We start from the raw sequence: 14884 nt of genomic DNA, 5'->3' as shown, positions 1-14884 counted from the left end.
CCATAATACGGTTGTATATGAGATTCAACTGTATTAGATAGTTTGTCAATTTTTTTGTGTGTTTAGATAGCATTAATCAACTTTAGTTTAACTTATATGCAAAGACTTTCTACATTTTAATCACAATTTGACATGTAAACAAAAATAACTCATAAAAAATACAGAAAGAAAAGTTATTGCAGACATGTCAATCTGTGATTGGGGCATGTAAGATTTCCTACTTCCAAGATAGAGCAAAGGATTTCCAAACCTAAACCTTGAGGAAAAAAAATATAGAAAACTTCATTTGAATCCCTAAATAAGATTATTTTTTCAGTAATACCCTATGTAAGATTAAAAACTAAAAATAGTCCTTCACGTCAGATTATGGTATTCCATATCATATTTAATCATTTTTTAAATAGAATTATTGTAGTTTAGTTTCCTACAAATCAATGTTTTAGTGTTTTGTATTTATTGATTCTTCATATCCCTCCTCTTTTGGTTACAATGGAATTCCCCATCTTTGGCGGCAATGAAGTTTTTTCCTCCTTCTCTGCTGATGACAATGTTCACGCTTCTTTTCTATATACTGAACCAGAAATTGATAGAGCTATGTTTTTTTCGGTGATTTTAGTTTTATTACTCATCGTCAACTGCACCTACAGTTGTTGTGAAGCTGCTGTGATATTGACTGGCAATTTCCATGCTTTTGAACCCGTAAACCAATCTGGGATTGCTGATTGGTGTTGGATTTGAAGGCAACCCATTGTTGTAAAAATCATTGTCAAGCTCAGAGAACTGAGCAAACATATATAAGTTTTTCAATTGTAGCAATGGTTAATCTGGTGTTGTTCAGAATCAAATATCAGTCATCACATGTTGTTTGGAATCAAACATAAGTTTTCCTTACCTTATTGACTGTACCGAAACGATTGAAGCTATCCTAAGTAACGTACCTAACTGATCATACCGAATCGACCGGACTTAATGACCATATAAAAATTCAAAAAAATGATGGCACTTCACAGCCAACAAATACTTTAGGCCATATCCTCAATCCCTACCCAGCTACAATGTACATTACACTATTTTTCAATGAGATTTCATCCCCCACCTTTACATCACATCCTATTCTACTTACAATGTTTCCATCTCTGCTTCACATCCTATATAGCATACCTAATTGACTGTACTGAATCGATCGGACCTAATTGGCCGTACCTAAATTAAAAACAAAACCACCAAATGCAAATTTACCACATAGGATTTCAATAAACACATGGTGTGCATTGCAAAATAATCTATTCTTGCTAAAACAATGAAAACTATCAAACCTAAACATACCAATTGTACCAAAAAGCTACACAGGTATCAACTAGTGTGTTGATTATTAGAGCTACACACATTTTCCACACTATATAGCTTATGATTAAGACAACAACAACACAAACCGTACCAACTGATGTGTTGATTAAAACAATAAAAATACAAACCGCAGCTTACAAGTAATTCTTGGGTTCCGACAAAGGCAACGAATCGTTAACCCGAGCAATAATTTCTCTTTTTATTGTAGCTTCAAATAGATTTTATGGAGTTGTAGAAGGTAACAATACCTAACATACTGTTTTGTGACAGTTGCCATTTTAAAATTTGAAAATTTTCATTGATTACAGGTGCAATTGTAGCCTGCTTTCATGTCTTGTTTTCAATTCTGTGATATGAATATTTTCGCACCCCTTCTATTACTTTTTTGAAATCAGGAAGTGTAGGTTACATTCTAAAAAATTAAGATGACAACCATGTAAATTGTGGTAAAATATGTGGTATTATTATAGGTGACATGCATGTTATGGCGCATTAAAATGAAAGATCACTAGATGTTAAAAACCTTGCAGGCTATATTCTAAAAATCATCTTTAGTAAGTCCTTATCTCTAAAAGCTCCCAAAAAAATATCATGGCAGATTGTTAGCGCATGTTTCCACTAGTCTACAACAACGGTCCTACATTTCTAGAAATAGATTCCAGAAGGTTGGAAAAAACATGGTCCTTGGCTGCTAGGAATGTACTTGGTACTTGGGGGATAATGTTTGTTTGAACCCTTCAAATTTGGTAGTTGAGAACTTGAAACGCAGCCAAAACCTGACCTGCAGGTCAAGAAAGACTGCCAAAACATCTCTCTGTGTATAACATGTATCCAAAACCTAAATTTTGAGTGCATAGAAACTCAGAGAGAAAAGCTTAACATTCTGAGAGTATATGATCTCAGAGCAAATTACGGCATCGGAAAATGAACGATTTGCTCTCCAGCTCCTTCTCCGAGGACTCGCTGGACCACCATGTCATTGAAATGGCGGCGACATCCAACGAACTCAACAAGTTTTTCCAGGACGTGGAGTCGATCCAGAACGAGCTCAATGAGCTTCAAAAGATCAATAAGAGCTTGCAAAGCGCACACGAGCAGAGCAAGACTCTCCACAACTCCAAGGCACTCAAGGACCTCCGATCCCGCATGGACGCGGACGTCCATACCGCCCTTAAGACCGCTAAGGTTCTTAAGGTGCAGTTGGATGCGTTGGACAAGTCCAACGCCGCCAATCGGATCTTGCCCGGCTGCGGTCCTGGCTCCTCATCTGACCGGACACGGACGTCGGTGGTCAATGGGCTGAGGAAGAAGCTAAAGGATTCAATGGATAGCTTTAACGACTTGAGGAACAAGATCTCATCGGAGCACAGAGAGACCGTTCAGCGTAGGTACTTCACGGTCACCGGAGATAACCCCGACGACAAAACCCTAGACCTTCTCATCTCTACAGGTAACATAACATGTGTGAAATATTTGAAATAAAAATAGCAGGTCAATAAAGTTACGCCCACCAAATTTATTCAACAAATGATTTGTCCCTAGAAGCGAGTTCTAGAGTGAATCTAGGTTTGAGTGCTACTGATATGAAAGACTATATTGGTTCATATATTTGATACACTTGGGCATGCAGATCTTGGATTCATTTGAGGTTTAGAAGTTAGATATTAATAATACGGTTAATATTAGTTTACTGTTTTGGAATTTTTTGATTTTTAACATTTTATACATTAATTTTTTTTCGTCCTGGTTTGATACTTAAAATCATAATTGTAGGACACTTTCATACATCCGTTAAGATTTCGTTAGAACATCCATTAACTGATGGTATGGTGCTCAAGTAGGATAATGACTGGTCGCCACATGGACATTAATTTTTAATTTTTTTTAATGTCCACGTGGTGTCCAGTTATCATTCACGTCATCAGTTAGAGAAGGTTCTGACGGAAAACTTAATTGATGTATGACAGTGTCCCAAAATTATGACTTTAGGTATCAGACTGGGACAAAAAAAACTTGATGTATGAAATGTTGAAAGCCAAGAAATTTAAGGGTAGTAAACTGAGATTAACCCTTAATAATATATAATACACATGTTATGATTTGTGTAAATTTGTACACCGTATTAAGATGTCATGCCATATACGTAATGATGTACATGTATCTATATACTAAGGAAACGCTAATAATTTAGTAAGTCGAGTTCCCTCCACAACATAATATGATAATCTAATTAATTTATTCAGGGTTATTATACAAAATGATTCTTGAGATTTGCATGATCAATAGAAATGGTTCATGAGATTGAAAATCAATAGAAATGGTCTATGAGATTGTCCACCATCCATGATTTTGGTCATTTCGTTAAAAACTCTTTGGGTAATTTTCAAAGCTTCGTAACTCAATCAATTCTTAACCAATTTAAACCCATAATATATCAAAATGAAGATAAGAAAGTGTAGAACAAGATTATATCATTTAGAAGCCCAATGATTACCGAAGATGGCCGGAAAATAGTCTGAAAGGTGACTGGTCCGCGGGAAAATTGGAAAACTCGTCGGAAACTGGGTAAATTTTAAACGTTCAAAACTTCTTCAATACTCAACGAAATCAAGTGATTCAAAAACGAAAATCATACTTCACAACAAGACAAAGAGAATAGTATCTTTCTTTACTGCTAACTCGTGGTGGTTTGGCCGGAAAACTGCTCGAAAGTGGCTAAGTCGAAAATAGTTAGCCACTTTCGAACAGTTGTCCGACCAAACCACGGTGAGTTAGCCTTAAAAAAAGATACAATTCTCTTCGTCTTGTCAATAAATATTATTTTCGTTTTTGAATCACTCGATTTGGTTGAGTATTGAAGAAGTTATGAACGTTTAAAGTTTACCCAGTTTCCGGCAAGTTTTCCAGTTTTCTCGCGGACTAGTCACCTTTCAGGCTATTTTACGGCCATCTCCGGCAACCATTAAGCTTCCAAATAGATATAATCTTATTCTACACTTTCCTGTCTTCATTTTGATATATTATGGGTTGAATTTGGTTAAAAAACGATTGAGTTACAAAGCTTTGAAAATTGCCCAAAATCGTTTTTAACGGAAGGACCAAAATCATGGATGGTAGACAATCTCAGGAACTATTTCTATTGATTTTCAATCTCAGAGACCATTTCTATTGATCATGCAAATCTAAGGGACCATTTTGTATAATAACCCATTTATTCAGGTTTTCATTCATAGATCACCTTTACAAAAAAATTTTCAATTTAGAAATCATTTTAACCCTTTGAATATTATTATTATGAACATTTCATTGTTTAATTACTAATAATACTATCTTAGTTTATTTATTAGGTCTGAGTCTGACAACCAAACCACTTACGATTGAAGTGAATTTTGGAGGGATGATTTTTCAATACCTAAAACATGATCGATTATGAAACTATGGAGTAAGGATTAGTACTATATTAATAAAGTTACGAGTAGTGATTAGTAATGTAATAAGTTATTAATTACCTCTACCCCTGTGCAAAATTAGTGAGTGGAGTATCAACGATGCTCATACAACTAAATACTAAATTGCAAACAATTATATATGCATATGTATGTAGGCGAGAGCGAGACATTTTTACAGAAGGCAATCCAAGAGCAAGGAAGAGGGAGGGTTTTGGACACCATACAAGAGATTCAAGAGAGACATGATGGTGTGAAGGCCATGGAAAGGAATCTGAATGAGTTGCACCAGGTGTTCATGGACATGGCAGTTCTTGTGCAAGCTCAAGGTGACCAGTTGGACGACATTCAGGGCCACGTGGAGAGAGCTAACTCGTACGTGCATTCCGGCACCCAGCAGTTGCAGAAAGCCAGGTTCTTCCAGAAAAACACCCGTAAATGGACCTGTTACGGCATCATACTCTTACTCATCATCGTCGGGATTATATTGGCCTCGACGCTGCCTAATTAGTAAATCATAATTTAACAGTCATTTGGTTACCATTTCGTTTCTTTAGCTTTTAATTTTCACCTTTTTGCTGTGAGATATGTCTGTGGTCCATATGCATTTTTGTTCTTATTTTTCTCTCCATTTCTTTTGTACGTATATTGTATTGTGTATATATATACTTGTACTTTCTTTGGTTAGGTTGGTTGGTTGACGAGTGCATTATTTTCATATATAGTGATCTTTCTATGACATTTTGTATTTTTTTTTTAATTAAAGAGAATGAGATCTATATAGTTTGTAGTAGTGGCCAAAGAGCAAAGACATTCATAGATTCAGTTGATGATATGAACAAAAGAAACGTGGTCCATGTGGATACTAAGTAGGGGTGAGTATAGTTCGGATTGGATCAGTTTTATTTTAAAATTGAAGCCGAACCACTGTTTTGGCGGTTTGGTCCTAAGCTAAATTCCTTTTCTTTTTGTATTTTTCATTTTTGTTAGCTTAATTATTACAAAAAAGAAAATACATAAATGGTTGCTTATTATTAATTAATTTTGTAACAGATAAAATCGATTTAAAATTCACATAAAATCAGTTAACCCTAATAAGTGAAAAAAAATTATTCCGGATTTTTAACATCATTTGGAATTGGAATGCTACAATATATACAGTGTTTAATTCTTCAAAATGAGGAATTGAATTCCAAAATTCATTTGTATCCCATCATTTTTTTTATTCTCCAATATTTAGTAAACGTTAGGAGCACTTTGTAATCAAAATTTAATTCAATTTAATTTATACGTAAACGTCTCATTAGCTATAGTTAGGTTCTATCTAGTAAAAAGAAAAACCAACCCAATAAAATTCGATCATGATTTGACCAATATCACCGGTTCGATGGATTTGAGTTTTAAACCGAACCAAACCGGACCCTAACCGATACAAAAACCAGAGACCAGACATTTTGTAGAATTAGAGCACCAGCTCTTCCTTTTCCTCTCGCCGTGGCCATGGCAACAATCCGCATGATAGGCAAGTATCTCTTCCTAAATCCTTGCTTTCTGCAACAATTCAATTCGTACCTCCATTCATTCTTCTTACGTTCTCTCTTTCTCTCTCTCTCTCTCTTTCTGCTGTTTTTGGTGATGCCCAATATAGACATAGCCGTCAACTTCACAGGTCAGTCACTCAGGCATTTCATCAAACACTTGGCATGCCAGTTTTGTCTTGCCAAAAATCAAACTTCATACTTGTCAAATTCGACTATCGAAACTGAAATTTTGAAGAAATGCAAATTACAGATGGATGTTCAGAGGAGTATACAATGGAAAGCAGTGCCATGTCTCGGACATAGCCACGGTTTTGAGCAGGGCTTGGACTGCCGGCGTCGACCGCATTATCGTACTCTCTTTCCTTTTCGATTTGAATTGTTAAGTAATTGTTGTGGTTTAATGCGCTCTGAAATTGGAACTAGGCTTATGGATAATGTAGGTCACTGGTGGATCACTTGAGGAATCAAAGGAAGCTCTAACAATTGCGGAAACCGATGGTTCTTTTTTGCTTGCTCTGTTTTGTTACTGTTACTGTATTGTTGTGAATAAATGTCATTGCCAAGTTTTAAAAATGTCGATTTGAGCTACAATTGGGGGGTTTTCTTCTTGGTTTTTTTTTTGCAGCAAGGCTTTTTTGTACGGTTGGTGTGCACCCCACTAGATGCAAGGTTTGCCCTTTTTTCTTACTTTTTACTTTTAACTGCGGAAGAAGTTGATATGTGTGTCTATTGATTTCCGGTTTTGGTTAGAGATGCTTGAGAATTAGGATCATTGTCTATTCTGTTTAGGAATTTGAAGAGAGTGGGGATCCGGATAAGCATTTTCAGGCGCTTCTGTCATTGGCCAAAGAGGGCATTGAGAAAGGAAAGGTGTGCCCCGTACCCTAAGTTCTCTATATCACGAGGAACATGAGGCGTGCATTATAGGGTTTCAAGTCATTAAAACATCTTTGAGAGAGTGGTCTGGTCAGATATTCATATCATGGAGCAATATATTTTTTACTTTTTATTTCGTTCTCTTGTGCTTGTAAGGTGGTTGCAATTGGTGAGTGTGGACTGGACTATGACAGGCTTCAGTTTTGCCCAGCAGAGATCCAAAAAAAGTACGTGGTTTCTGAAAAAAGTAGTTTTTCTTATTATCTGTTTCCGCTTGCACGCTTTTACTTTCATTCTGTTACAAGATACGTTGTGTCTCTTCCATCTTCTTTTCTGTATTGTGAACTCCAGGTATTTTGAGAAGCAGTTTGAATTGGCACACGCCACTAAGCTTCCCATGTTTCTGCATATGCGTGCAGCTGCTCCAGATTTCTGTGAAATTGTAGCAGCGAAATAGGGGCAGGTGAGAATCCTTAGCACCGTAATTCTAGAGTCAAAATGTGGTGGTTAACATCATCACTGTTTTTATTTTCTCAGTTATTTTTTCAATTTTTGTTCACCCTCAAATTCCAAAGTTACTATACTGGGGATGCAGAATAAACTGGACAATTGGATTAAACTTGCACTTTTGACAACTGAAATACCAGCTGGACATTTTAGTTTTCTGATGAATAATCATTTCTGTTAACGAGAAAGAATAGCTGCAAGTTTATCTCGTCCCTGTCTTCTTTCCCTTTTGCCTTGTACTGCACTAAATGAATTTTTATGATTGTCTTTCAATTCTATGTGATGGTGGTGTGCTGTACATGTGTGCATGACGTGTCACATTTCCTCTACTATTTCACAGATTCAGCGCTGGGGTGGCCCACTCATTTACTGGTTGTGCAGAAGATCGTGATAAACTTCTTTCCATCAACAACATGTATATAGGTGAAAACATTATAAAAAATAGCATGTCTTCTAATACAAATCTTTCTATGCCTGCAAAAGTTTACAATGACTGTTTCTTTCTCTAAATCCTATGTGTAGATGAATGCTTAAAGATTCATGGTTATGCACTACAAAACATTAAATAAGAGAGATTGAAAACGCACTACATGAGCATTACATAGCCACTAAATAAAGGATTTTCAAATGACTCATTTCAAGTAGTCATTTACAAATCCCCCATAGTGCATTTCGTCTAGTCATTTTCAAATCCCTCTATCTAATATTCTGTAGTGCACTATGACTAATTTAGCCTACATTCCTTGGTACTTGGAAATTTTGGGGGCTTTATAGAGAATAAGATGACCCCAGTGCAGGCAAAATGGGGTTGTGCAGAAAGATTTTTTATTTTTAATTTTTTTATAGACTGGATTTTGGTTAAATATTTACTTTTTTAGGGTCAGGGGTATCTTTTGTCTAACTTGTCTTATTGCCCTATATAATTTACCGATTCTCTTCCCTCATTATATAACACATCTGGCTACTTGGTTATTTTAATCTTGAGTAATGAGCACCATAAGAATGAATTTCTGATTGAATTTACAAATCATTGTCCAAAAATGATTATATATATTTCTTGTAACCTGTGCAAATAGAGCAACAGATTTTGCATTGACGTTTTTGATTTTCTGATTTTATTGCATATCTGAAGTTTGAAAGGAGAGAACAAAGTTCCTCTTTTGCTTGTTTGAATATAAAATAGTGTTTTTAATTGTTAGTTATGATGGACATATTGAACACTTTATCTTGGTTTAGATAGAGGTCATGAATACCTTTTGGTTCTAAACAGGAGTAAATGGTTGCTCTCTGAAGACAACCGAGAATCTCGACGTTGTGAGGGACATTCCTATTGAGAGGATGATGATTGAGACAGACTCTCCATATTGTGGAATCAAGAACACAAGTGCTGGGATTAAATTTGTGAAGTCCATTTGGCCTTCGAAGAAGAAAGAGAAGTATGATCAGGAGTGCATTGTTAAAGACCGCAATGAACCGTGTTTGGTTCGGTAAGTGGAAATATTTTTCTACCACCATATTATGAACTCCATTTCTTTTCTTTTATTCTTGTGGTAAAAAAGAATAATGAACCTGTAATGTGTAAGAAGAAAACTCTTATAGCGTGAAGTTGGACTGTTCTATTGTTCAGTGAATAGTATTTCCCCTAACACAAACCATTTACTGCTTAGGAAGCCATAGTACTGCGTAATTGTGTACAATAATAGATGGGTCTCAAGCCAAATTTTATCTGGAAGATACTATCTGCAGCCTCAATTGAGTGATCATCAACCTTGGGCTTTTACATCTGCAGTACACATGCATTTATCTTTGTCGGGAAAAGTCCGTCTCTTACATTCTTGTTTGGCTTAACTTGATATTAAGACATTGTGGTCCGTCTATTTTTCATTTCATGAACTTGACATTAGGACATGGAATTTAGTTTGAACATGGCGGTTATGACAATTTCCTTCTTAGCAAGTGCATGTTCATCTGAAGTAAATTTTGTTTTAGCTCCTAATTTCTGTATCTGCTTCGTCATTCAACATGACGTTTCTTTTTTTTTTTTTTTTTTTTTTCAGGCAAGTTCTTGAGGTGGTAGCTGGTTGTAAAGGTATCAATGACATAGGTCAGCTGAGCCGGACATTGTATCACAACACTTGCAGGTAAATGTTCCTGGACTCTGGATTTTGTACTAGTCTCTGTTTGCTTTAGATGTGCAGTGAACCTCATGGAGTAAATCTTACCTCTCGCTGTGTATTTTGGCTTTTATGAATTTTGATAGTGCAAGCTGATCATGATAATGCCAGTTTTTCCACACCATATCTGCCAGCAGAATCAATCACCGCACGGTATGAGCTTTGATTAATAACAACATACTGTTGTGCAGGGTTTTCTTTCCTCAGGATTTGGATTCTGCAGCAGATTCTCTACTTGATGGTCATGACCCTCAGTGATAAAGCCAAACTCCTTCGTGCCGAAGGTTATTCAGTTCCTCTTTTTTATTGGGATGGCAATACGTAACCCTCTTCTTTTTCTTCTAAAAGTGACATACTCAACAACATCGATGGATAGTAGGGAAATTAGTTAAACTGCATTCTGTATTTATTTGCTAGCTGCCTCTGGCTAGGAGTTGGGAGTTTTCCTAAATTTGCTTAAGAGATTAATTTGTTTGTTCTCAGGCTGCATTACATTTTCGTACGAAGTTAATCATTGTGGTTGTTATGATAAAAACTCGATGCAGTTCCATGTTAACAAAATTGACCATTAAAACAAGAAAACCTCCATTGTTCAGGGAACTTGAAGAAAAATTCCGAGGAGTTGTTGGCCCCATTTTAAAATAATAGGTACATTTGTACTGATTTATTTTATACATGAAACAATATTACTTTGAAATTGTTTTCCATTCGTTTATACATGATTAAGGCCTAATTACTCGCTCCTTGGAAAAACTCGAGTCTCACTCTGCCCCTGCAACCGAAAAATCACCGCAGCCTCGGTATCATTTTGTTTCGTAACACTGGTACTAGGCTGCTCTTTAGTGCAATGTTAAATTCAGATGCTAACGCTGGAAACCAATTCGCCACTGTCTCCGTCTTCTGTGGTTGTTTCCGATGCGGGAGGAGAGACCAATTCACTGCTGTCTGTGTCTTGTGCAGTTGTTTCTGATGCTGCCGGAGAGGAAGCAACAGGCCTTGCTCTTTCTGCCGCCATGTTTAATCGCAAAGGCCGCCCATCAACCTCCTGTTTTGCAATTTCATACACAAACACACGGATTATTACGGAACCATGTGAACCTAGACCACACATTGATTTAAGAATTAACCTAACCAACTGCTCGTATTCACAGTCTGGCAACGTAATAAGATACTCAAAGTTTTCTTACCACTCCATTCATGGCAGCGATAGCAGATTCCGCAGCCTCATTAGTTTCGAATGTCACAAACCCAAAACCTCTGGATCGTCCAGAAACCCTCTCATATATGACCTTGGCACCCAACAGCCCTGGCTGCTCTTCAAAGGCATCTTTGAGACCCTGTGAAGTTAAACCCCAGCTAAGGTTTCCTGCATAAACCTTGTGTGGACTATCTATGTACACCTTGAACCCTGTCCTTGTGCTATTGGGTCCTAAAATTTCCCTTTCACCTCCTCTTGGCACTTCTGGGAAGTTCACCTTCACAGTTCTACCTCCTACTTGCTGTCAACCATTGCCACCATCCCAAACAATTAAAAACCGAAAAGAGTTCGAGTTTCTGGGAGCTGTTATTGACATTCCAAAAAAATCATATCGCACTTGGTAGCGAAGGATAGACATTCTTGGATAACAGTTCTCGAGTTTTTTCATGTTAAAAGAATCAACTAACACAAGAAACACATTTCGCTGATACTTACAGAGCCATCAAACATCCTAATGGCATCCTGAGCTTCCTCAACAGTTGACATTGTGACAAATCCGAATCCCCGGCTTCTATCTGTGACCCTGTTATAAATAATCTACACCACACAAACACAATCACCAACAATTTACAAACCCATCAAATCAAACAATGGAAACATGAAGAAGAAGAGCTCAAACCTCTGAGAAAACCACCGTGCCGGCCTCCCCGAAAACCTCAGCCAATTGGGTCGAAGTCAAATTATAAGGCAAATTCCCCACATACAGCCTCCCGGCGTCTGATATCTTTGGCACTTCCTCTCTTTCTTCTTCTTCTTCTTGCTTTTCATGGAGCTCTGCTTCTGGGTCTAGTTCGCCTTGGCTTTCACTATCTTCTTCGACTTCGAAGCCGTCGAACGCTGCCAACGAGCGGCGGAAACTGGGGGAAGGAGAGAGGTGAGGGAAGCTGTGGAAACAGGCTTTGAGCTTGAGGGCTTTTAGGAGTTTAATGTGTGGTGGGAAGTGGGTGGGAATTGGAGTGAGTGAGTGGGAGATTGAGAAGTTGGAGATTTTGTTGCAGAGAGGAGAAGAACAAGAAGTGCTTGTGGAAGCCATGGAGAGCATTGTGTGGGAGGAAATGGTGTTTGGGGACGGAAGGTCTTCGAGTGGCAGAAGACGGGACGAAGGGGCTTCCCATTTGACTAAGACGAATGCCCACGTGTGGGACATGGATAAGCTTTCTGGATTTTTGGATTTTCATTTGATAACCCCTTTTATGGATTTATTTACATACATGTACACTGTTCTTTTTTTTTTTTTTTTTTTTTGTTTTTTTTTTTTTCCAAAAGAAGTGAAGTTCATTAAATAAAGCCTAATACAAGGTTAGGAAAGTCCGTAGACAAACCAAAACAACCAAGTAAGCAATAATACAACCAAATAAAATATAAGGTAAGGGTCTAACAGGAGAGCCCATAACACACTAAAACATAAAACCCTAGATCTGGAACGAGTGACCAGCCACCACCACCTAAGCAGCCACCACCACCATCACAAGGTCGCTGCCACCAAAGAAGATCCAACAAACCAACTGGATGAAGTGGAAAACGGAGGTTGAAACTCACCCGCGCTATGAGTGCTCCCATAATCCTACCGAATAGTGTTAGAAACACTTTAAGAGCCACCTAACCCAAAGCATGTCTCCCAAAGAGATCCATGGAGGAAACACAAGATGAGTCAAGTGGCAAAGGCTGGTGGACGACGACTCGCAGCTAGGAACAACCATTGGAGTGGAAGAAATCATGAATTCTGAATCTGAGACAAGAATTGCCATAAATTGAGACAAAGCCCAAGAAAATTGAGAAGAGCCCAGGGAAACTGAGACTGAGCTAAAGGAAAGTGACATTGAGCTCAGATATAAGGATCAAAAGTAAAGCAAGAAAAGTAAGGAAAGCTAAGAGTTGCAGGAAAAGTAAATTTAAGGGTTGCCACCAACCCCAACCAAAATAGGGGCCGACGGCTGGGAACCAGGGTTTGTGGGTAAAGACCTTGTCGAGGGAGAGAAGAGGAGAGACTTTAGAGAGAGAGAGAGAGAGAGAGAGAGAAAGAAAGAGCAGGTCTGCAGAGAGATTCATGTACATTGTTTACTGGGGATATTTTTGAAACAGTAAAACACACCCTAAACCCTAAATACTAAACCCTTGAGTGATGAAAGAGGCTTCTGATTCTGACACTCCACTCTCTTTCATCACACATTCGTGAAGATAATCAAAATTAGGGGTGGATTCGGTTCTGTTTAGTTCGATTTTTGGCCAAAATCGGAAACCAAACCGAAGTTAGTGTTCGGTTTTTCTTCGGTTTCGGTTTTTTTGGGTTCGGTTTCAGTTCGGTTTGGTTTTTCCATGAAAATTGTTTATTTTTATTTTTATTTTCTTAATTTATTTTTATTTTTTAACTGGGCAGTCAAGAGCAGATGGAAGCTATACACCTGATAAGGGTTTTGATTCTATGACTGATGATCGGGAGTGCAGTTTTGATTCTATGGTTGATGATCAGGAGTTGGATGATTGGCCATGGATTTGACATTATTGGGTGTCATCGTATCTTTCTTGTTGTGGATCCGAGGGCTTTCACAAAGAAAACGCATACATGTGTTAGTTCTTTGATTTTTCCATGAAAATAAACCCAATAGAACTAAATAGCAGCCAAGAGAGATTTTTACCTTAGGGGTTTGTTTTTGGGACTGATCTTCTAATGAGGTATGCATACTTATGCACCCTTGGAGGTTAGTTTACAGATTTATGTACCCTTGGAGGCTCTGTGATTTTGGTTGCAGCGATGAGATTTATGCAAAGAGTAGAGAAATAAAGGACATGGGTTGTTTTGAGAAAGAGGCACTGATGGAAATGTGGAAGAGAGCCATTTGGCTTTGGGCTCAAGATGGCTCTTTGCTAGATCTCAGAAATGGGTAGTAGTTTGAGGCAACAGAGAATAAGAGAGATAGATTTCTATCTTTAGAAAGCAAGTACCCATGTGCTTGATACAACTTTTGTCAACCAACTTTAGTTATTTTAATAATATAATAGGGTAAAGTACAAAAAACTATCTCAACTATTGGGGTTACAATAGTTTTATATTTCATCTTTTAAAATTGACAATGTCATACTGCATCTTACGAATTTGTGACAATGTCATACCTCCGTTAATTTTTCTGTTAAGTGCTGACGTGGCTTGATTCGGGACCTACTTTCTATTAAAAGAATTATTAAAAACTAAAAAACAATTATTTAATATTTTTTAAAATATTAAAATAATAATAAAAAGTAGAAAGAACAAAAAAAAACCCTCATTTCGTCCCTCCCCTCCCCACTCCTCCCTCCTTCCTCCTCTCTCCTCTTCCATCTTCATCTTCTTCCCTCACCTGCAAATCCCAAAAAAAAAAAAAAAAAAAAAAAAAAAAATCCAATTTGTCTTCCCCCACACCCACACCCACACCCACACCCTTCTCCCTCCTGCAACCCAGAAAAAAAAAAAAAAAAAAAAACCCAGATCCTGTCGGCAGGAAGATGGGTGCGTAGAGAAGGTGGAGGATGAGTGCGGAAGAGGATGTGGATAATGGATGAGAGTGGTGGATTTGGGGTTTGATGGGTTTTCAAATTTATTTATTTATTTTTTTTCCTCTTCTTCTTCTTCCTCCTTCTCCTTCTTTTTCTTCTGTAGGGGAGTTGATGGTTTTCAAATTTTTTTTTTTTTTTTCCTTCCTCCTTTTTTTCCTCCTCTTCTTCTTCTTCTTCTTCTTCCGCAGGGGGGTGTTGATGGGT

The 14884-nt window shown here is 37.5% G+C and overlaps 3 protein-coding genes across 3 annotated transcripts; 2 read left to right on the top strand and 1 right to left on the bottom strand.

Annotated features, from left to right (window-relative positions):
• Positions 1-2092: 2092 nt before the first annotated feature.
• On the top strand, positions 2093-5586 carry LOC103935218 (syntaxin-121-like). Its single transcript, XM_009344982.3, has 2 exons — positions 2093-2797; positions 4952-5586. Exons 1-2 carry the CDS (start codon positions 2272-2274, stop codon positions 5302-5304), a joined length of 879 nt encoding a protein of 292 aa, XP_009343257.1. The 5' UTR covers positions 2093-2271; the 3' UTR covers positions 5305-5586.
• A 595-nt stretch (positions 5587-6181) lies between these two features.
• LOC103935226 (deoxyribonuclease TATDN1-like) lies at positions 6182-10372 on the top strand. The gene is given in 13 exon segments (XM_009344988.3): positions 6182-6315; positions 6442-6462; positions 6585-6684; positions 6775-6832; positions 6960-7003; positions 7124-7204; positions 7367-7437; positions 7562-7655; positions 7657-7673; positions 8058-8140; positions 8988-9204; positions 9775-9858; positions 10083-10372. Coding segments are annotated over 11 exon segments (912 nt in total). The 5' UTR covers positions 6182-6315; positions 6442-6462; positions 6585-6588; the 3' UTR covers positions 10150-10372.
• A 120-nt stretch (positions 10373-10492) lies between these two features.
• Positions 10493-12342, bottom strand: LOC103935230 (33 kDa ribonucleoprotein, chloroplastic-like). The gene is given in 6 exon segments (XM_009344993.2): positions 10493-10936; positions 11079-11390; positions 11585-11686; positions 11769-12281; positions 12284-12303; positions 12306-12342. Coding segments are annotated over 6 exon segments (1158 nt in total). The 5' UTR covers positions 12328-12342; the 3' UTR covers positions 10493-10747.
• Between the last annotated feature and the right edge of the window lie 2542 nt (positions 12343-14884).

Source organism: the organism of the source record quoted next, unplaced genomic scaffold, assembly GCF_019419815.1.
Source record: "Pyrus x bretschneideri cultivar Hongxiangsu unplaced genomic scaffold, Pyrus_bretschneideri_v1 Contig53, whole genome shotgun sequence".
NCBI lineage: Eukaryota > Viridiplantae > Streptophyta > Magnoliopsida > Rosales > Rosaceae > Pyrus > Pyrus x bretschneideri.
Note: the sequence above shows the minus strand (reverse complement) of the source record. Positions and strands in the feature narration are given on the sequence as shown.